This window comes from Octopus sinensis, linkage group LG11 (assembly GCF_006345805.1).
Source record: "Octopus sinensis linkage group LG11, ASM634580v1, whole genome shotgun sequence".
Classification (NCBI taxonomy): Eukaryota; Metazoa; Mollusca; class Cephalopoda; order Octopoda; family Octopodidae; genus Octopus; species Octopus sinensis.
In genome coordinates this window covers 74902182-74923974 of record NC_043007.1, presented here as the reverse complement: position 1 = coordinate 74923974, position 21793 = coordinate 74902182, and the positions used below count along the sequence as shown (strand labels likewise).

At 32.6% G+C, this 21793-nt stretch overlaps 1 protein-coding gene across 2 annotated transcripts in view; it reads right to left on the bottom strand.

Moving 5' to 3' along the window:
* The window catches only part of LOC115217695 (ryanodine receptor), a 323697-nt gene that overhangs the window by 125553 nt on the left and 176351 nt on the right, over positions 1 to 21793 (bottom strand). For both annotated transcript variants that reach the window (XM_036507726.1, XM_036507727.1), the window contains exons 28-37: positions 20983 to 21064; positions 19703 to 19823; positions 18247 to 18343; positions 17586 to 17663; positions 17304 to 17362; positions 16014 to 16078; positions 14331 to 14435; positions 13483 to 13602; positions 11241 to 11413; positions 561 to 668 (exon numbers count right to left, since the gene is read on the bottom strand). In XM_036507726.1, coding sequence (XP_036363619.1) covers positions 561 to 668; positions 11241 to 11413; positions 13483 to 13602; positions 14331 to 14435; positions 16014 to 16078; positions 17304 to 17362; positions 17586 to 17663; positions 18247 to 18343; positions 19703 to 19823; positions 20983 to 21064 — 1008 coding nt within the window. The remainder of the gene's footprint in view (positions 1 to 560; positions 669 to 11240; positions 11414 to 13482; positions 13603 to 14330; positions 14436 to 16013; positions 16079 to 17303; positions 17363 to 17585; positions 17664 to 18246; positions 18344 to 19702; positions 19824 to 20982; positions 21065 to 21793) is intronic.

Genomic DNA, 21793 nt, shown 5'->3' with positions numbered 1-21793 from the left:
TCCAGCTGTAGAGACCATGCCAAAACAGACAACAAAGCCTGTATGGTTCCTGGCATTGCCAGCTCCTGTCAAACCATCCAACCCATGCCAGCATGGAAAACGAACATTAAATGAAATGATGATGAATGATGATATGCATAAGATATATATATATATGTATATATACATATAAGATATATATTTATCTTTAATGATTTAGAAACAAACAGTGATAAATAAAACAATGAAAATCTAACATTCTAAGTTTACATATTTTATAGAATATCATAAAAATGTATCATGGAATGGTAAGTTTTAGTGGAACTTATCAACAAGTAAAACCAAGTTTGCAACTAAATTTTTCACATCTCAGAAGCATTCCAGAAATTAGTATGGTTTTAGTATTGTTGTTGTTGTTATTGAATTTAATAAAGCACAATGACAGCCATTCAACATTAACCAAACGAAGTCTGGGTTACAAAACTTTGTCAGCAACAGTTTAAGATACACACAACACACACATATATATATATATATATTAACAAACATCACTATCAAAGATTAGGACTAGATCTACTTACTACCACCGTCAGACTTTTCAGTAGTATCACTGATGTTGAGCGATCCTTCTCGATGTGATTCAGTAGTGCTGGAATCAGAGGTACCCCCTGCTATCCTCTTCAAGGTATCTGCCCAGGAAAAACCATGCAGAATGTTTGTTTCATGCGGTTGTCAACCATTCATATACAACATGCTAGTTTCTTGCTCAAATCTACACATTTGTAGTTGCAATGGCAGGCTATAATAATACTGCCTTAGTAGTTGTGAAATTTGTAATACAACAATTTTCATGATATTATTTACATTTAATATTAAAGTTATATTTCAAAGATATCTTCCATACATGGAAGTATAGATATTTTTATGTATATTTCCTTTTCAGATAGGCCATAATTTTCTTTCATTTGTGGTACTTTAATAATTAAAAAAATTCCCCTTCACTGTTTAATGTTTTAATTTACAATATTTTGTGAAAACTTTAATATATATAAATTCATGGGCAGTGGTTCAGAACAGTATCAAAAATGTAGAATGAAGAGGTAATGTGTATAATATGAAGTATATTGCAGCATTTATAAAGTTGTTTCTTGATAATTTATTGTACAAACTAATTCTCATTATAATCAGCTATAATTGTTTTTAATCATCTGCGTTATTTTTATATTCCCTGTATTAGAGTGAAGCTCATATACTGACTTAAAGTGATTGGTTGTACATTTATATTGGTTACTTAAGAGAGACAGCTACAAACAAATGGATCAGTTGCCATACAATGTTGTGTACAAGTATTTAAGTTACATAGAAAAAAAAAAAAAACTGATGGAACTTATTAATAAGGAAATTGATTTGAACAGTTTTTAAATGAATATTTCAATACATTCAACTAATGTGTTTGAAAGAAATTCTTTTGCTAAAACAAATAATCTACAATTCTATTTGCATAAAAAAAATAACACTACAGCTAAAAACAGATTATAAAATTTCATAAGTTAAAAATAAATATTCATGCAAATATTGGGGAAAATATGGTAAATGAACTATTTCTCAAAATGATTATAATACACAAGAGAACCTATGAAACTGATTAAATTGGGACCAATATATTAGGATAAATTGAATGCTTTTTGAGCTTTTAAATTTCTTAGATTAGATTAGATTAGTGCGTGTATGTGTGTGTGTATGTAACTTATTGAATGACAAAAGAAATAGGACTGACAAAAGGAACCAACTTCATTGACCTAGAGCTGTTTCTGCTATAACAATCATGGCACTCAGAGCTGAGTATTTGTGCTTTTTTTTTGTATCAAAACAAAGTGCTCAATATTTCCTTCTGCTAAAAGTATGTAGAATTTAATTTGTGTATACGAGTTAATCAAGAATACAAATTCATACCTAAAAAATTTATTAGACCAGCTTTATTTATCTAATGAAGTCATTATAGATTGAAATAAGAAATGGTTCATGGCATCATGAAACATCCATATGGCACAGTGTATCATTTATGAATCAGGAGAGTCTTTATCGAATTTCGGAAGAAGAAATCTAGACTTGTGACAACAGTTCAAACATGAGTAAGTTTTTCTGTTTAGAATTGTGGTAGAATATTAAATGATGTTTGAGGTTTTGTGGTAAAGCAGAAGTCACAACACCTTAACTTATTTGTAAATGTTGATGCCTTAATCAGAAATGCCAACTCTTGATTTCCAAGTAAATTTTGGGTGTATTTTCCCAATAGCAGTGTAGTCCATTGTATTCATGAGGAAATTTCTGAATGGAGGGTCTGTGAGACCTGTAGAGTTTGTGAAGGGAATTTTTTTTCATTGTTGTGATCTTATCAAGGCAGATTATACAATTTTCAATGTACTTTGCTTTCAGGTGCCAGAAAGAGCTCCATACACCAATAATTGTTTATTGAGTCTTAACTGTCTTAGTTAGCTTAACCAAAGAAGGAAGAGGGCAGAATCCATGATCTTTTTCAAGGCCTCCAAAAACTTGTGGGTTTAAGTTACCTCCAGGCCAGAGACCAGGCACGAAGGCTGTAATCTGAGGCTGATCTACTGAAGGTATGCAGTGACATTAAACCAGATGAAAGGTTAAATATTCCACCCTAAAACAGGAATCTTCTCCCACTAGACTTTCATACAGTTTCCATCAACCAAATTTCATTTACAAAGCTTTGGTTGACCTAAGACTAAGACAAGAAATATTTGTCTCAAGTGTCCCACAATAGAATTGAACTTGAAACTACAGAGATAGTTCTTAATGCAATAAGGTTAAAATATTTGATAACACTGTGTATAATCTGGACGGGCAAAAGGTCATCATTGCATTGGTTTTTGTGGGAACAGCTGATGGAATAATTGAGATGTGCTTCATGGTAAAACAGAATAAGTTCCTCATTCTGTTAGTTTTGAAACAATGTTACATAGCAGCTATATTATATTTTATTTCTTTATTTAATAATATTGGATCCAAATTTTGGCAGAAGATCAGCAATTTCGAGGGAAGGAGTAAGTTGATTACATTGACCCTAGGGTTCAACTCTTACTCATTTTATCAATCCCGAAAGGGTGAACAGCAAAGTTGAACTCAGACTGTTAAGATGTTTATTTAATAATATTATGATTGTTACTGGTGAGTACATAATCATCTTTATGGGGTGGCTGCATGTTAGTACCTCAGTTTAGTACTCCTCACCTCGGTTAAGGGTAGATTATTTTCATCATCATGCCTTTGGGTACATGCTTGAGGATGTTAGGTATGTGGTTTGAATTTTGGTGCTTATAGAATGAGTTGCTATATATTTTACTTGTGTGATTTTGAGGTAATGCTAAGCATAATACTCAGGAAATTTACATTTCAACTGCTGTTCTCAGGCCAATTCCCTGAATGTTATTTGAGAAGGTTGCTACTCATACTATTGAAATACAGTGCCCAACATTCTTTTATTACCTGTTACATAAACTTTGCTTTTGTAAAGCTGGTTATTTTACATGAAAACCGCTTGCCTGTCTTATTTAATGAGAAACCTAGAGAACATGATACTGAAATGCTCCTACTGGTATTTGCATATGCCTTTGCAAACAGGATTGCTTTGAAAAATAGTCAAATACAAGAGTGGTTTTGTATCTGTTTACCAGTACACATACATGCAGATTCATATGTGTGTGTGTGTGTGTAGGAAACAGATTGATTTAGTTCTACTAGTTTCTTGGCCACAGAACACATCCCCATCCTCAGTAGTAGAGAGTGAGAGAAGAGAGAATTTAAAACAACTTTATGTAAATGGCTTCAAAAGGAGAATATTTATGTCTTCACTGATCAGTTATGGTAATCTGGATACTTTGACTAGGCAGTGACAGCAATCTTTTTATAAGATGTTCCCCACGATAGAGCAGACAAGATAATGGTTTCAGGTAGTTGGCAATTTGCTGCATTTGCAATTTCAGCCATGCAGTTATTGTATGGTGACATAACTAGTTTGATGGTATCAGATTACATACCATTCTGCATGTGAAGCATGGCTGCCTGATGTAATTTTAGCTGGATAATAGTAGTCCCTAGTCATAGTAGATAGAAGACAAAATAATATTACTCTGAGTAAACAACAATTGCATACCATAAGGTTGTGCATGAGCCTGCAAGGATAAAGATGGGCTTTCTACATTATAAGCTGCCAATGCTTTGAAGTTGGTTAATAGGGGAGTCTAATTGGTGACAACAATGAAATACAATGTTTTTTTTTCTCTTCAGGGATTCTGAAGGCTATTGTAGTATAGGTAGTTGCTTATTGAGGCAGAGATTGTAATTACTAACTCCAGATAAGTAATGAGATGCTGGAAAATTTACTTCACTGATCTCAGTCTCGAAATGAAGCAGGGGCTTATCCTATTCCTTCATCTGAAAGAGTGCATGTGTATGTGTGTGTATGTGTGTGTGTATGTGTGTGTGTGCGTATGTATTTGTATGTGTGTGTGTGTTTGTGTATCTCCATACATATATGGATCTAATATATATATATATATATATATATATATATATATATATATATATATATATATATATAAATATACAAAAAATTCCACGTAAACCCGAAGTTTCTACCTTTAAAAACGAGTTACAACCTCTTTACTTGTGTGATTTTTGCTACCCTTGTAACTATTTATCTATTTTTTCTGTGTTAATTGTTAACAAGGGAAAAGTACAGTCATCTATTTATATATATATATATGTGTATATATATATATATATATTATATATATATATATGTATATCTTATTATTTTGGGGGAATGGAAACTTGAAGCAGATAAAGTTATAAGTAACAGTGTGTAAAGATTAGGCTAAAAAACTCCTTTAGCTAGTAAAAGGTCAAAGGCTACAATGGGGTTGAGTCTATAAATCAGGGAGTCGATACAGCCACACATACACACAAATATGCATTTATAAGTATAGATATTTCTAAGAACTCCCTTAACTTTTACATATGTTTTGGCAATAAAACATTCAATGCTGGTTTTAGATAAGGTGTCCCTTGTGTAGTAATTTTGTTATTGATAAAACCATTTCCCCCTGGATGAAATCCACATTTGTTGAGTTTCTGAACTTACTCTAGAAAGAATATAGGCAGTTGAAACAAATGAGCTCTTCAGTGAGTCAACTTTGAATAAGTGTGTGTTTTAGGAAGACACACTGTGGGAGTAACAAGTATGTAAAAACGTTCTTTGTTTGTCATTAATATAGAAATGTAGAAAAAAGAGGAAGGGAATTTTCTAATGGACTGTTTCATAGCTTTTTGAATACTTCTCAGAGAAAATATACCTAACTGCCTAACCTAGTAAGTAGCATAAAATATTTAGATAGTGTGTATGCATGTGTGTGTGTGTGTGTGCATGTGTGTGTGTGTGCATGTGCCTGTATACGTATGCACATGTATGTGTGAATTTAACTCTCAAGCTAATTCATAAATATTACTAAACCAAATATAAATGGCTGGCTGGTAACGTATTTTTCTGCGATGTACGGATAATTTATCCTGATCACGCTATGTCTTAGCATTATCATGTGTTTGAGAATAAGAAAAAAACTATTTCTGTATCATCTATAAATGACTAAATTCTAAGTTGGTGTTATACTGGAAAATGTGGCAGATTATAATTGGGAAAAAACTATACACACACATATATGGATCTTATACATATATACATATATATATATGTTGTATATATATATATATATATTGTATATATATATATATATATATATATATATATATATATATATATATATATATATATGTATATCTTATTATTTTGGGGGAATGGAAATGCGAAGCAGATAAAGTTATAAGTAACAGTGTGTAAAGATTAGGTTAAAAAACTCCTTTAGCTAGTAAAAGTCAAAGGCTACAAAGGGGCTGAGTCTATAAATCAGGTACTAATGATGTACACAAGATTATAAGGATTACACCTGGCTGTTTACAGCAACTAAACTGATTAAATATTAAATATACACTACGTAATTTGTGTATATATATATATATATATATATATATATATATATATATATATACACTAAATATTAGATATATCCTATATATACACTTAATATTACATAGGCAATATATATGCTTGATATTAAATATATACACTAATAACACACAAAATATTGCATGCACACACACACACACACATCTAGACTTGTGCTAAAATTTGAAATTGGTATTAAATATACACACTATGGATGAAAATAATGAATGAATGTGGAAAATTAGAAAATTATGTCCCTATTTGTCAATGTTTGAAATAAGATCACTTCTCGGAACAATTGATGAAATATATATTTATTGATTCTGTGATTCTTTATAGATTCTTTGATGGTCAGGGCATTAAGATTGAAGTAGAGATTGTTCTTTAATATAGATGTGGTTTTCTTTCAAATAAAATTTAATAAATCTTTCGATTTCATAAAAATATACTGGATAGTTGGTTTTAAACCTCCCTTCAGCTAAAGAAGAATTTCATATTGATTCCTTAATTTTTGAAGAGCTATGTAAAGAATCTAAGAGACAGTGAGCCATGTTAAATAGCAATGAAAGTAATAGTTGCTGTACAGTGTTTATTTGATCCATGGTTACATTCAAGGAGAAGTCACTCACTGTATAGGGAAAAACTTATTACTGTTCATAAAACACCCACATTTAGATTAAGTTTAAATTAGATAATTATTGAATATAAATGTTTCCAGATATTAAAAGAATGTATAAATGTTGAAAGCAAGGGTTGTGGGTTACACAAGTCAATTAGTTTGTGCAGGAGTTATTCTCATTAATTGGTATTGAAGCATTGTTGTCAATGACTACAAAGGTAAAGGAGATATATTATGAGGCGGAATTAGTTCTCTAAAGACTATTTAATCAAGTAATCAAAGCAATAGAAGAAGTCATAGTAAACTTCATGTAGACATGAGTTATATTTGATTGAGTGCAATTTGTGGCAGAAGAAAGGCTGTACTTGTAGTGAGGCAACTGTAAGAGAACTTCTTAGTTTAATAATCTTTTCTACTCAAGGCACAGGGCCTGAAATTTTTGGGGAGAGGGTCAGTTGATTAGATTGACCCCAGTACGCAACTCATACTTAATTTATCGACCCTGAAAGGATGAAAGGCAAAGTTGACCTTGGCAGAATTTGAACTCAGAACACAAAGACAGATGAAATACTGCTAAGCAATTCCATCCTGCATGCTAACATTTCTTATTTCTTTATTGCCCACAAGGAGCTAAACATAGAGGGGACAGACAAACAAGGACAGAGAAAGGGATTAAGTCGATTACATCAACCCCAGTGAATAACTGGTACTTAATTTATTGACCCCGAAAGGATGAAAGGCAAAGTCGACTTCGGCGGAATTTGAACTCAGAATGTAACGGCAGACGAAATACCGCTAAGCATTTTGCCCAGCATGCTAACGTTTCTGCCAGCTCACTGCCTTCTTCTTAGTTAATAATAAGCACTAGGAGGAATCTCTCAGTTTACTTGCATTATAGTAGGGAATAAGAAAGTGAGGTGTGATAAAAAAGATTATGTATAAAGCAGTTATTTTTAACTGTAACTAAAACTCAGTAAAGGCCACACTGGGAAAATTTTAGGATTATGTATGAATGTAAAGTATTTAGAGTCTACATTGACAGTGAATTTAGCAAGAGATTTGAGGTTATGAGGTAGGTGTTCACCAAGGCTCTGTTTTGAGCTGCCTTTTCATCATGCTCATTGAGATAATCATACTAAAGTACTACCTATATGTTGCCTTAGCAACATCTGCTATTTAGATCTATGCGCAGGGTCTGTGGAAGAACTGTAGAAAATATACAAAGAGCTGGCTAAAATTAAAAGCCAGAATAAGAGCAAAGTAACATGAATAGAATGATCATTTGCCTCAGTGTAGTAGTTTTGCTCAAGATTCCATCACTCAATTTAAAATTTATTGCTGATGTGTACCAGTTTTCATCATATTTAGATCATATCAGATAATGTTAATAGAGAAAATAGAGACATCATTGGATGTTATGTGATAAGCAACTAGTATTGTGAAGCCTAAGCTACTACATCTTAGCTGGAGTTTGTCGACTGAGATCAGAAGAATAGTGATAAATACTCAAGGATGCTTGTGCACAAGTAGAATTCATCAACAGAATAATAACAATCCTTAGAAACATTATGAAGATTATGACAAATAATAAAAACAGTTTTGTTTTTAAAAATAAACATATTGGAAAATGAGTCTCAGTTTTCAGAGAAATTTGAATAAGAATAGAAAGAGTAGAATGGTTTTCTTATTCCTTTAACAAATAAAGAACTATGAAAATACAACATTTATGGAAGGTTTTGGGGGTAATCAATTGTTTAGAGAATTTTTTTTAATCATAAAAACTAGGATTCTGTTTAAATATATAAAAGTATATTGTGAGCCCTGATAGGGTAGAGAATTACAGAATTTCCATAGCAGTACTCAACCTGAACTCCTGGCTATCTACATTCTCATGTAACAACATTAAAAACAGAATGGTTTTGAAACAATTGCAACTATTAATAAAGATGTATTAAATTCATTCTTTGTCTTCTTATTTGGAATATATATGTTCTCTTCTGCTTTTAATTATTTAAATTCTTCCTCTGAGGAATGGGCTAGTTTCTAACAAAGTACAAAGTTCCATCATTAGAATGTAGATTAATGTTATATTTTAAACTTGAGAAAAGTCTTGCATATTTTTACTGTTTCACTTACAGATCGTATTTTTAATGTGTGAGTTAGTTGATTGATTTCTTTTTCTGAAAGACCCTGCCTTGTCCTGATTGTTACTTAGGCATTTACTCACAAAACCAAGGGCACCAATTATTATTGGTATAAATGTGTAAAGAGAAGGGAAATGAGCTGTGCCCTGAGAATAAAGCAGGGCATTCAACAAAGTAACTCAAGAAAAGATAAATTCATTTTGCTAAGAAGTTTTACCTTGCTCACCCAACTCACCAGACACCTAACACCATCAGATTTTTACTTATTCAGGTCACAGGAAAACTTTACCAAGAGAGAAAGAAAAAAAAAATTCAGAAGTCAGTATGATTTTGAAATGTCACTCTAAACCCTTTCCTCTTCTAAAGACCCTGATTTTTTTTTAACTCAAGGAATCAGAAAACTAGTTTTGAGATGAGAAAATGTTTTTGCTAGTGATGGTGATTATTGTTTGAATGAATAAATATACTTACAATATGTTTCATGCTGATTTGAACTCATTACATAAAATATGACATTGCTTCTCAGTACCCCATATATATATTTATATATATATATATATATATATATATATACAGTGTTATAGATCTATTTCAGTTGATTTTACTAATAAGTTTTGTACACAAATTAGGCAATCAGCATTAACCTAAGATGGAGCTCATGAAACTGGTTGGTAAAATCAGCTGAAATGGATCTATATTACTGTAAAGTATAAATATTGACATACCCTATTGACAAATGTATGAAGGCCTGCATTATTTTTAAGTTATGGATTATTAGATGATGTGTACATGTATATGTGTGGATGTGTATATATATATATATATATATATATATATATATATATATATAAACATATATATTCTGGACTTGGTGACTGGTTTACAAGATTTAATTCTGATTTAGTTCTAATAAAATCAGTTGACAATTAAGCACTAAATCTATAAACTAGTCACCAATTAAAGGAAATAGCATACACTATTTGAAGTGCAGTTAGTTAAAATTCAGATTATGTTTGATCTGAAATATAAATCAATAATGAGAATTATGTTTTATAATTTATAAAGTGGGGAAATAAAAAAAAAAGAAATGTAGTTTTTCATAGATTCAATTCTGTTAAAGAAATCAGAGAAATACCACTACTATTAGTTGAAGCGAATGTGGCTTTGAGAAATGAACAGTTTCAATTTGGCGTAGAAGCAAACTGAAGTATTTGACACTCTAAAATTATCTGTTGCAAAAGTTTCTCAGAATTGTAGATTATATTTTAATACCAAAAAATATTTACTTTAAATAATGAATCAGACATTTTACTTGTTAGATTTATATATATAACTCCAATAATGGCTGGAGTTCAATATTAAAATTCAATCTATTATTGTTGTCTCTCTCTATTACAAATTCTGCTAAGGGCAAGCCAGAACATATTTACCATAACTATAGTTAGTATTACTAATATTCTGTTACTGTAATTTATTTTAACTAAGATTTTTTAAAAATTTGACTTAGAAAGAAAGAGAGGTTTTTAAACGTTCTGGTGCTTTGGATCCAGGTTCAATTCTTTCCCAAACCTCTTTGTTGTGTACATGGACAGGATAGTTACAAAACAATTAGCTGAAATGACGTTAAGAATAGTTTCTATTCACTATAATTTTGGCCTTAAATTAAGTAATTAAACTTCAAAGCTGCTTATAAAAATATTTCTACTTGAATGTATATGTAAAGGTATGACAATATATGTTATAAAAACCAAGAAAGTGAGAAAGTTAAAAATATGAAATGCTTCAAGCAGGTAGTTGTGAAAAATAAGATTAAAAAAAAAGCAATAAAATTATAAACAAAAAAAAAATGTGTAGATTTTTTAAAGAAGAATATCTCAAATCAATATCAGGAAAATAGTACAGTTATTCTGAAGAAGACATGCAATACAAGCTTGAGAAGCAATTTATTTAGAAAGAATTGTTCAAAATCAGAGAATGAAAAATTATCTTTAATAATCTTCATTTATTAGATTAATTATGTATTTTACAATTAAATAAAATCAAAATTATTCATTGAAGCAGCAGAATCAAAAGCAGCAAAACTTGCAGCTAGTTTGTTTCTGGAGATCAACCTTGAATAAACAAAAATGTTTTTCTCACAAGATTAAATTTTTTTGTTAATAATTTAGTATTTGAAAAAAAAACAAACAATAAAAAGTGAGATATTTTAATGAAACAGATACATGCTGTAATTAATTGTACAGAACATTTGTGAGAAGAGTCCATTTGTTTGTTATGAAACAGGTAAAGTATTAATGAAAACCTTGTAATGTGAGTTAGTCATTTAATAATGTCAGAGATTCTAAAAGCCGTATTTTAATAAAGAAAAGAAACAAAATGGTAACAAGCAAAGAAAGTAGAATCTACTTACCAGCAATTACTTTGCTTCCTTTTTCAACTGAAGCATCACTTATATTGGCATCGCTGTAGTTCTGGCCTGGCATATCAGCATAAGCATTTCTCTCCTCTTCAATGTCCATTTCATGACGTCGAATATTTTCTAAATTCATTTTGTGATCTATTTCAGACTGGATGGTTCTGTCCCTAAAAATTTCATATACATTATATAGTTTTATATAAGAAAAGCTTACTTTAGCATAAATTTTCTTCTTCATTTATATCATATGAACAAAACGCCCCCATCCAATGGATGGTGCTGAGTTGTCAAACATTTAAACAATTAAACATTTAAACAAATTTTCTCAAAACAACTTGTCTGACCGTCCCATAGGCCTCCCCTTTGAGAAACACTGATTTAACCTAAATTTGAGACACCAGCAAAAGAAGAAATAAAGACAGACTTTTTTCTATTTCAAAGAATGCTTTATTGATCGCATTCTCACCTGGAATCGATTTTTATAATTTTTTCAAGACTTATACCCGCCCTGATACCGTTGGTATCTACATATCAAATTTGAGTGCAATCAGATGGAGGATGTCCGAGATCCTAGAAGACACATACACAGACAAACAGAACGGATTTTATATAATAGATATACATAAGATCCAGTGCTTGTTACAGTATGGTGGCTTTATGTATCTCAATAACCCTGAGAACTATGCCAGCAGAGAGCAAGTTCCTGGTAGAGCTTCCCATGTTGGAGAAGTCAAAAGATAAAAAAGTAAAAGTAAGGACCCTCTTTTGTCATGAATAATCATGGAATTGCACCTGAAAAGTTTCCCCTCAAAGCACATCTGGGCAAGGTGTTTATAGAAGGCCAGCAGTTGCCCATGCATACCAGCCTCCCCTTTTCACACCACCAATATTATCCAAGGGAGAGGTAAAGGCTGATACAGCTTGGTACTAGTGATGTTGTAACTTATTTCTACAGCTGAGTGAACTGGAGCAACATGAAATAAAGTGTCTTGCTCAAGAACACAACACACAGCCTTATCCAAGAATCAAACTCACTACCTCATGACTGTGAGTCCGATGCTTTAACCACTAAAGCCAAATGCCTTCAAAGAATAAAGGCAAAGAAATTATGAACTACCACTTTCCAGAGGTAAAAATGGGTTTGCATATGGCCAACATCCCTGCTTAGAAAAAAAAAAAACAAAGTTACAGAAGCATTGTTGATAATTCAAAATCAACATAATGTGAGAAGTGAAGGCCTTCATTCAGGGAAACACTTGACACAAACTAAGTGGAAAGAAGCAGAAAAGACAATTCAAAGTTATGAACAGTGGGAAAAAAGTCATTGATGGTCTGTGCTCCAGTGGGAGCAAAGTGCTTAAAGAAGTATACATGCACATACATATCTAAAAACTTCAGTATGAACTTTTCTGCTATGTCTGGTGAGAAATCTGGCATATGCCATTTTATGTACAGGTTACTTTTTACGATAAAACTTCTCTCAGATCTTCTATGCTGGATTTGTTAGCTTCCCAAACTCTTCTCTGTTGCTTTCAAAGCATTTTGTTTAATTGTCTCTTAAATGTAGTAGAGCTCAGAAAATCTTTAGTTGTGTGGATGAGCAGCAGCAGCAGCAGCAGCACCACCACCACCACCACCACCACCATTATAGAAATGTAAATTTAAAATATGAACGAGGGCAATCAGTGTCCACACGTTGATGGAATGACATCATTGGTCTTTAAGTTTCAATTTTATAATTTATTTAATAGAAAAAGACAGAAAAAAAAGAAGAAAGAAAAAAGAAAAGGAAAAAGAAGAATATTTAATCAAACAGTTTTGTATAAATTTGATGATATTCTCCTGTCATTTTATTAATTCCTCCAGGGTGTGATGTTAATAACCTGCAAACATATTTCTCCTCATGCATTCTGAGTAGTGAAAGTGAAGCAGATTCAGAATATTTTCTGAGAATATGCACTTTCAAATCTTTTTCAAAATTGCAGTCATTTGAAACGAAATGTTTGGCAAGTTCTGTCGAACTACTGTTATCATGTCTGACATCGAATCTGTGCCCATTAAACCTTTTATTTGATTGTTCTGTGATACAACAGAAGATTTCAGGCAGATGTTCAAAGCATTCTCATTGCCCAACCAAAATTTTAGTGGGTGTGCTTGTATACTCTGCACCTCTGGTTCCTGAGCCAGTGAACAGCATCATTATAAATTATTAATGACAAGGTAGGCTTTTACTTACCTAGCAACATATTCTTCCATACAAGTTACTGGTAAACTTAGGCGAACGTATTCCAAGCATACGTGTTCCAAAGTACCAAAGTTTTTTGAAGAAATTTTTAATGCTGGTGTGATGTTAGTTCTGAAAATGCAAAAAAATAATCAAGATTAGAATAAATAATCTAGAAATTGGGAAAAGGATATTTAATATTAAGTTGCCATATAAAGCAGTCAATTAACAAAAATGTTAGCATGCTGGGTAAAATGCTTAGTGATATTCCGTCTTTCCGTTCTGAGTTCAAGTTCTGCCAAGTGTCTTCTACTATAGCCCCAGGCTGACCAAAGCCTTGTGAGTTGGTTTGGTAGACAGAAACTGCATGGAAACCTACTGTATAGATACATACATGCATACATCATATGCATGTACATATGTGTGTGTATGTGTGTATGTGTGTGTTTATGTTTGTTTCCCCACTACCACTTGACAATCGGTGCTGGTTATTTACATTCCGGCAGCTTAGTGGTTCAGTAAAAGAGATTGACAGAATACGTAACAGACTTGAAAAACACACACACACACACACACACACACACACACACACACACATAAGTCCAGTGACTAAAACAAGTAAAGGATAAAAGATTAAAACTAACACTGCACCCCTCCCTAATTTATATATGTAATATATGTTCTTTAGAGATGAAGCCTACTTATACTCCCCAAGGTGCCACGCAGTAAGACTGGACCTGAAACCATATGGCTGTAAAGCTTCTTAACTACACAGCCTCGCCTATGAAGAACATTACATAATATACCTTTATCAACTTGCAAAATTAAAATAGCTATAAAATGTTTATAGAAATACATACCCTCCAGGTATTCTTACAGCTTCCAAACGGGAATGGTCTGAAGTCAATGGCTCAAAAATAGGTTGATTTTTTGAATACCAGAGTGTCATTTGTCTTGTCATATTTCTATAATAGATAAACAAAACATAAATTCATATCTGGAATATATATATATATATATATATAATATATATATATATATATATATATATATATATGTACATATATATCAATGTGAATGTGTGTTTTTATTTAAAGTTATATTTAAAAACAATTTGATATTAAATGGAAGAGTTATTTGATCCTTTTCGATATAGAGTACATGTTTATCAAACTTTTATTAGAATAGTGACTTCGAAGTTTCATCTTGCTAACCTTCAGCTCTTTTTTGCTTCTATAGTGTATCTAAAATACATTATTCAATGGCTCTCTTTCTTCTTTTAAGATGATAGGTGTAATATGATGTGAGATTTGACTGCTATTTCTTGCAACTCAAGCAATCACATAAAGGCCTTTTTTGTTTCCTCAAAACATTTATAGATTTCCCTCCCTTCCTTCATCATCAGGATCATACATTACACCATTATCATCATCATCTAACGTTCATGTTCCATGCTGGCATGGGTTGGATTACAATAATGAGATTATTTTTTTACTGATAAGTATGACTCATTCAACTTACTTCTCCTGACAAAGATACTCTTTTACTCAGGGAAGAATTGAATTATGTTCTGCAACTTCATCAACACTACTGCTTAGAATGAAGAACTATACCACATTATGTTACTTATGTACTTATTAATCTTTGCTGTAAGCTGTATGGTGTAAGTTTTATATGAATAAGGACAGAGACCCACTTTCAGCTCTTATTTGTAATTGCTTTTCCTAATCTGGATGCCTCAAAGAAAGTTCATCATCATCATCATCATCATCATTTAACGTCCGCTTTCCATGCTAGCATGGGTTGGACGATTTGACTGAGGTCTAGTGAACCAGATTCCAATCTGATCTGGCAGAGTTTCTACAGCTAGATGCCCTTCCTAATGCCAACCATTCCGAGAGTGTAGCGGGTTGCTTTTACATGCCACCGGCATGAGGGCCAGTTGGTACTGGCAACGGCCACGCTCAAATGGTGCTTTTTATGTGCCACCTGCACAGGAGCCAGTCCAGCGGGACTGGCAACGACCTCGCTCAAATTTTTTTTTTTTTCACATGCCACCAGTACAAGTGCTAGTAAGGCGATGTGGTAATGATCACACTCGAATGGTGCGTTTAATGTGCCATCGGCATGAAGACCAGCTTGTTGCTCTGGCAATGATCTCACTCATATGGTACTCTTAGCACTCCACTAGCAACGGATGCCAGTCACCGAGTTTGATTTCGATTTCATGTGCTTCAACAAGTCTTCACAATCGAGTTTGATTTCGACATAAATATTAATTTGCATATTTTCTCCTCTAGAAAGCTGAAGCTTCATAAGTATATAATCCCCAATCACTTCTCTGCAAGTGAATGTTTGAAATCAATGGAATAAGAACCAAAATATATTGGTATTTTATCACCTCCGAAATGACTTGAAGAAATGGTGATCTGGATGAAATTTGAACTGGAAATGGGAAGCATTAAACTAAATACTATTCATTGGCTTTCACTAAATATATCACTTCTAATACACTTAGAGATAATGATAAAAGATATACATACACACAGAATGGTTCATAACCTTCCTGGAGACCATAGCAAGTAAAATATTTCAGCTTATTGATGTCCTACAAATAAAGAACAGAAAATTTAAATTAGAGATACAATATATATAATTAATAACCAATAAGTATTTTAATATTCAATTAATTAAAAAAATAAAAGTTTTATTTAGATGACTAAATTGTAAAGAAATTTATGTAGTCAATATTGTTAATTATGATACTGATGCAGCATGTTTGTGGATGAGTTTATATAAATTTACATGTTTAAATTTAATTGGTTTAAACATTTGGCACAAGGCCAGTGATTTGGGAGAGGGGGTAAGTCGATTACATTGACCCCACTACCACCAGAAATGGCAGCGAGCTGGCAGAAATGGTAGCATGCCAGGCGAAATGCTTAGCGGTATTTCGTCTGCCGCTACGTTCTGAGTTCAAATTCTGCCGAGGTCGACTTTGCCTTTCATCCTTTCGGGGTTGAATAAATGAGTACCAGTTATGCACTGAGGGTCGATGTAATCGACTTAACACCCTTGTCTGTCCTTGTTTGCCCCCTCTATGTTTAGCCCCCTGTGGGCAATAAAGAAATACATTGACCCCCCCAGAGTTTAACTGATACTTATTTTATCGACCCTAAAAGGATAAATGACAATGTCAACACAGGCAGTATTTGAATTCAGAACATAGCATACACTTTACCTTGCTTTACAAATAACAGGCCTCCAGGGATCAAATGAAAGGTCTCTCTCAGCATAAGAAGCTTAAGAACAACTCGGAATTTTGTCTGTTTTTCAGGAGTATTTGTTTCATTTGAGTGAGAGAGAGAGAGAGAAATAAGGAGGGAAAGAGAAAGAGGAGGGGGAATGTGAAATAGGAGGGGGAAGGAGAAAGCAGAGGGAGGGAAGGAGAATGTAGTTTACCCTTACATATTAAAAACACAATGACCAACATGTACTGCTTTTGCTTATCTCCTTATTAGTACAGTGAAGGCGTGTGACTTAGTGGCTAGGGATATTTGGCTCATGATTGTAGGGTCATGAGTTCAATTCCTGGTGGTGAGTTGTGTTCTTCAGCAAGATACTTTATTTCACATTGCTCCAGTCCACTCAGCTGGTAAAAATGAGTAGTATCAGTATTTCAAAGACTCCAGCCTTGTGTGTGTGTCTGCATAACCCTATTTTTTATTATCATTTTAGTGATATATATTTTAGAACTAAGCTAATTATGAATATAAATTGAAAGAGAGAATTAATACCTCCTCCCCACCACAAAATTTAATTTGATTACTTACCTGCCCAAAACTGACTCTGGCTTGTTGGTGAGCACCAAGGGTGAAAGCAGGTACATAACCTAGAAAGAAAACATCGGGTGGTTATAAAAATAAAAGGAAAAAACACATGGTATCTTTTGGTGGCCAGTTAGCAGAAGGGAAATAATAGTTTCTTCACAATATTTGGTGGGATTAGAAGTATGAAGTTTAAAATTCAGAAACAAGGAAGAAGTTTAATAACACTAAATTATTTTTGCAGTTTGAAAGATTTGTCATATTTCATTTGATTTTGAAAATAGTTACCTTCATTTGTTTCGATATCCCGGAAAGCTATCTCTTGGCCTAAGGCGTCCATCATTAATTCACCATTTAAGGAGAATGCTGAAAATTAAAATAAGAAAATCCATTAAAACACACTTTGACTTGTTTTAATTCATACATATAAAGCTGAAGTTGTCTGTGTGTATGTGTGTGTGTGTCGCAGGTTTGGTAGCCTTCAACTAACACTATCTCCTCCAAGTCCCTGCAGCACAAGTTGATCACAATTAAGAGTATGATAGAAGAAGGCTTGCTCTTCCTTTCGTAGAAGAAAAAATTCAAATTGGACCATGTTAAGACCAAAAATTATTTACCTCAAAAAGATGCTTTTTTTCTATGAAAATCCCTATTTTTTATGATTTTTTGACTGCTGTGTCGCCATTTTTTGGTGTATTTCAACCAGAAAAATGTTCACTTAAAGAGAATAACAAGCTACATAATGCAGAATTTTTACTTTTCAAAAAAGATTTAACTATGTCAAAACTTTGTTAATGCGACATCACAGTCTGCTGTTTTAAGCACAACTAAAAAACAAACCCGAGCAACGCCGGGCTATACAGCTAGTATGAATGTAAAGTAAAATAAAGCATTAAGTAAATAGGAATGAAAGATAATCATTTAAAATACACAAAATATCTTTACTTACTTATGATAAAATCATTAAGATCTAACATGCAACCAATAACATCTCCTGCTTGCCAACATTTCCCATAAGGTTCAGAACCTTGGAACCATTTTCTTGCCTTTATAAAGTGAAAAAAAAAATGTTTAACCAATTAGGTTATTCAAATTTATGTTATTATTATCTAAGATATTCACAATAATTATTACCTGCATATCATTAGGTGAGCTGGTAAAATCATTAGCACATTAGGAAAATGCTTAGCGGCATTTCATCCACCTTTTATGTCTTGATTTCAAAACCTACTGAGGTCAACTTTCATCCTTTCTGAGTGGAAATGGGAATCAATATAATTGACTTAATATAATTGACTTAAATATAATTGACTTAAAACCACCGGAATTGCTAGCCTTGTGCCAAAACTTGAAACTAGTAATTACTACTTGCATAATCACAGCAAAGAAGGATTATCTTCATTGATAGCATCTCGTTGTAATTGTTTTCTTTTGAGCCAAGAATTAATAGCAAGAATTGCTTCTGTAGTTGTCCCTTAACAACACATCATGTTAAAGGCTATTTGTAAGGATGATACATTTGTTTAATCAATTAAATCCCTTTATCATGCTTATTTTTATCATGCTCCCTATTTATTTTTATGGCCCCCTGTTCCACTATTCTGGTGAATTGTTCTGTTTGATAGCTACTAAATTCTGATCGATTGATCTCCAAGTCATTTATTATCAATATTTTGGAACATTGAAATTTGTATCACACTGTTTCTATCAGCCCTCAGATTACTAGTTCCATGCATTGTCACACCCCCATCCTTGATTCACTGGTGAGGTCCCTAGTCAACACATACCAACCTCTTCCCCACAGACATACTGTGTCTCTTCTCTCTGCCTTTCCTATCACTACTATACTAGCCTCTGCCCTTTAGGGTTTCTTGTTCTCATGTCTGCATAATTCAAGTAACTTCTAAGTTACTCGTCTTTCTGCATCTTACATAACCCATTTTGTGTCACTTCCCTAGCTCCAACACTAGTCCCTACATTCAGACCTTCCTTCTCAGATCATTAGATCTCTACAATTCCCACCTTGCTCATATTTTTTCCTTGATATCATCAACTTGTAATTATTGAAGATATTGAAGAGGAATATTAGCACCACCAATCTCAACCAGTTTCATACAACATGTGGCCTATAGAGACATAACTCCTTCTAACCAAACCAATCAATTGAAAATACTTATTCCTCCCTGAATGCACAATCTTTGTTGTAATATGATAATACTCAAATTTATTTTATTATAAAATTACTTTTTCCATCCATCATCTCTCATTTTCTTTCTCTTCCACTCTTTCTTCCTCTTCCTCTTTCTCTGCCTCCCTCTCTCTTAATCTTTCTTTTACACATAGACTATCTTTTTCTCACTGATAGAAAATCTAGTATAATTTATTAAAATAATTCGATTTCTTACCAAAAAGCCATCAAAACCGTAGGATAAGCCATCAGTTCCCAATTCACACCCAGGATCAAAGGAAGCCTTGGCCCATCCAAGTCGCATATAGCCAGGAGTGATTACTTCAAACTCATAGTACCTAGATAAAGTAAACAGATGTTGTTGACACATTTAATTCAAATGTGATTAATAATTGTTTTCATTATAAATCCAGAAAATGGACATATCCAATTATCTATTCCAGCAAAATACTCAGAAAAGAACAAGCAACTTTTGGAAATTTGATATAAATTGGAAAAAATTTCAAATTTATGGAAGGATCAGAAATAGATCTGTTAATCATCTCTAGTAGTTCTTAAGAACATGTGGTCCTTTTGCTATTTCTAACTTATATTTGATGCTCTAATAATGGAATTTAAACATTAAATGCTCATGGAAAATTCTCCACTTATGTTATTAATACTCACAGCACTGGTTAAATTTTTGTTGGTCATGTAACAAGCAAATCACATGCAAATTTGTTCTCACAACGTCTTTCTTTTAGTTAGCAAAAATAACTTTCTGGAAATACCCCTTTTGGTTAATATTAATAATATTCTGGAAAGTACTCCACTAGCATAAATGATTTAACTCAGTTCTCATCTTCCAAGTCTACATGCACAGAGCTGGTTGGAAGGAAACAATCCTAGTTCAGGATTACATCCAACATATTCAAAGTTATGATGATAAAAATAAGATGTGTAACAGTGAGAAGTAGCAATGTTTATGTATTAACTGTTAGGTAGCAAAGGCCTTGAGGTCAGAAAATTGGAAAAATATTTACAACAGTTCAGTAGTTCAGATTTATGGTTTGTGGGATTTGTCTTGAAACAGGATAAAAAACTTATCTATAACAGATGTTTATAGAAGGCAACATGTTCCATACCCATATGGGTTTGCCTTTTCCAAGAGAAACCATTGGATTTTGAAGGGAGTGGTACAATTGCCATACATATTTTGATAAACTTGTTGATCTTTTTACCAGGCAGTTAAAGGAATTTTTGTGTAGATAAAATCTTGCCTTGAAGTTGCTTTCTGTGGCTCTGCTTTATGTGTAGGACTATTATCAGTCTGGATCTTTGCCCTATAAACAGCTACCTCAACCAAGAAGTTGCCATTAAAAATGGCAGTTACTAGGATTTTTACAGTAGCACTTTGGACTGCAGTCATATCTATTAGATTAATTGAATTACAATATTCCAATTAACAAGCTATGATAAATGGAAAAAAATTAAGCTAATGTTTGAAGATTTACTCACCACTTGCCATGTGAAATTGCATAAGTAAGTTCTGCTCTGTATGTTCTTGATGTAGATTTCTTTTCAGCTATTGTCTGTGTCACTAAAAGAAAAGAAAAAATTGATAAACATGTGATAGAAAAGTAAAGAAATAATAATAAAAAAAGTATAATGAAAAAAAAAAAATTGATTAGAAGTGTTTTGGTAGCATGAGCCAGTGAGGCAATGTTTATGTGGTCACCTTCCCCACTAAAAGCAGCAACTAAAGTACTAAAGAAAGTGAAACTACAGCCAAATGATAGGAAACATGAAAGATACCAATGCTTCCCATAAGATTTACAAATGAATCATTTTTAGTGAATCAAGATGTTATTATTTACATTCTTAAGTAAAGCCTATATCTGTACTCATATGACTTGGCTTGTTTGAATAATTAAGTCTTTTTGTTATCATATTTCTGTAAAACCATACTGCCTTTGTTACAGATAAGTTTGAAAATAATTAGGTTTGTAAAGTAACTGTTATAATCAAGCTGGTGTTTGGAGCATAAATGAATATATGCTTTGATGAAAAGTTTTAATTCCAATAATTTTGAAGCAAGAAATTTATATTACAGAAAGAAATGCAGTTTCAGGCAGATTGATTTGAAAAACATTATAAAAATATTGAGAGATTTTTGGTCTCAAGGAGGTTATCTTCAAATAAATTAATTTCAGCTGAAAAGTGACATAAGCTTTACATTATCAACATGAGTATGTCACAAAGGATGATAACAAGAAGGACATCTAGTGGTAAAGAGCTTAACCAAGAGCTCATACAAAATATTATTACC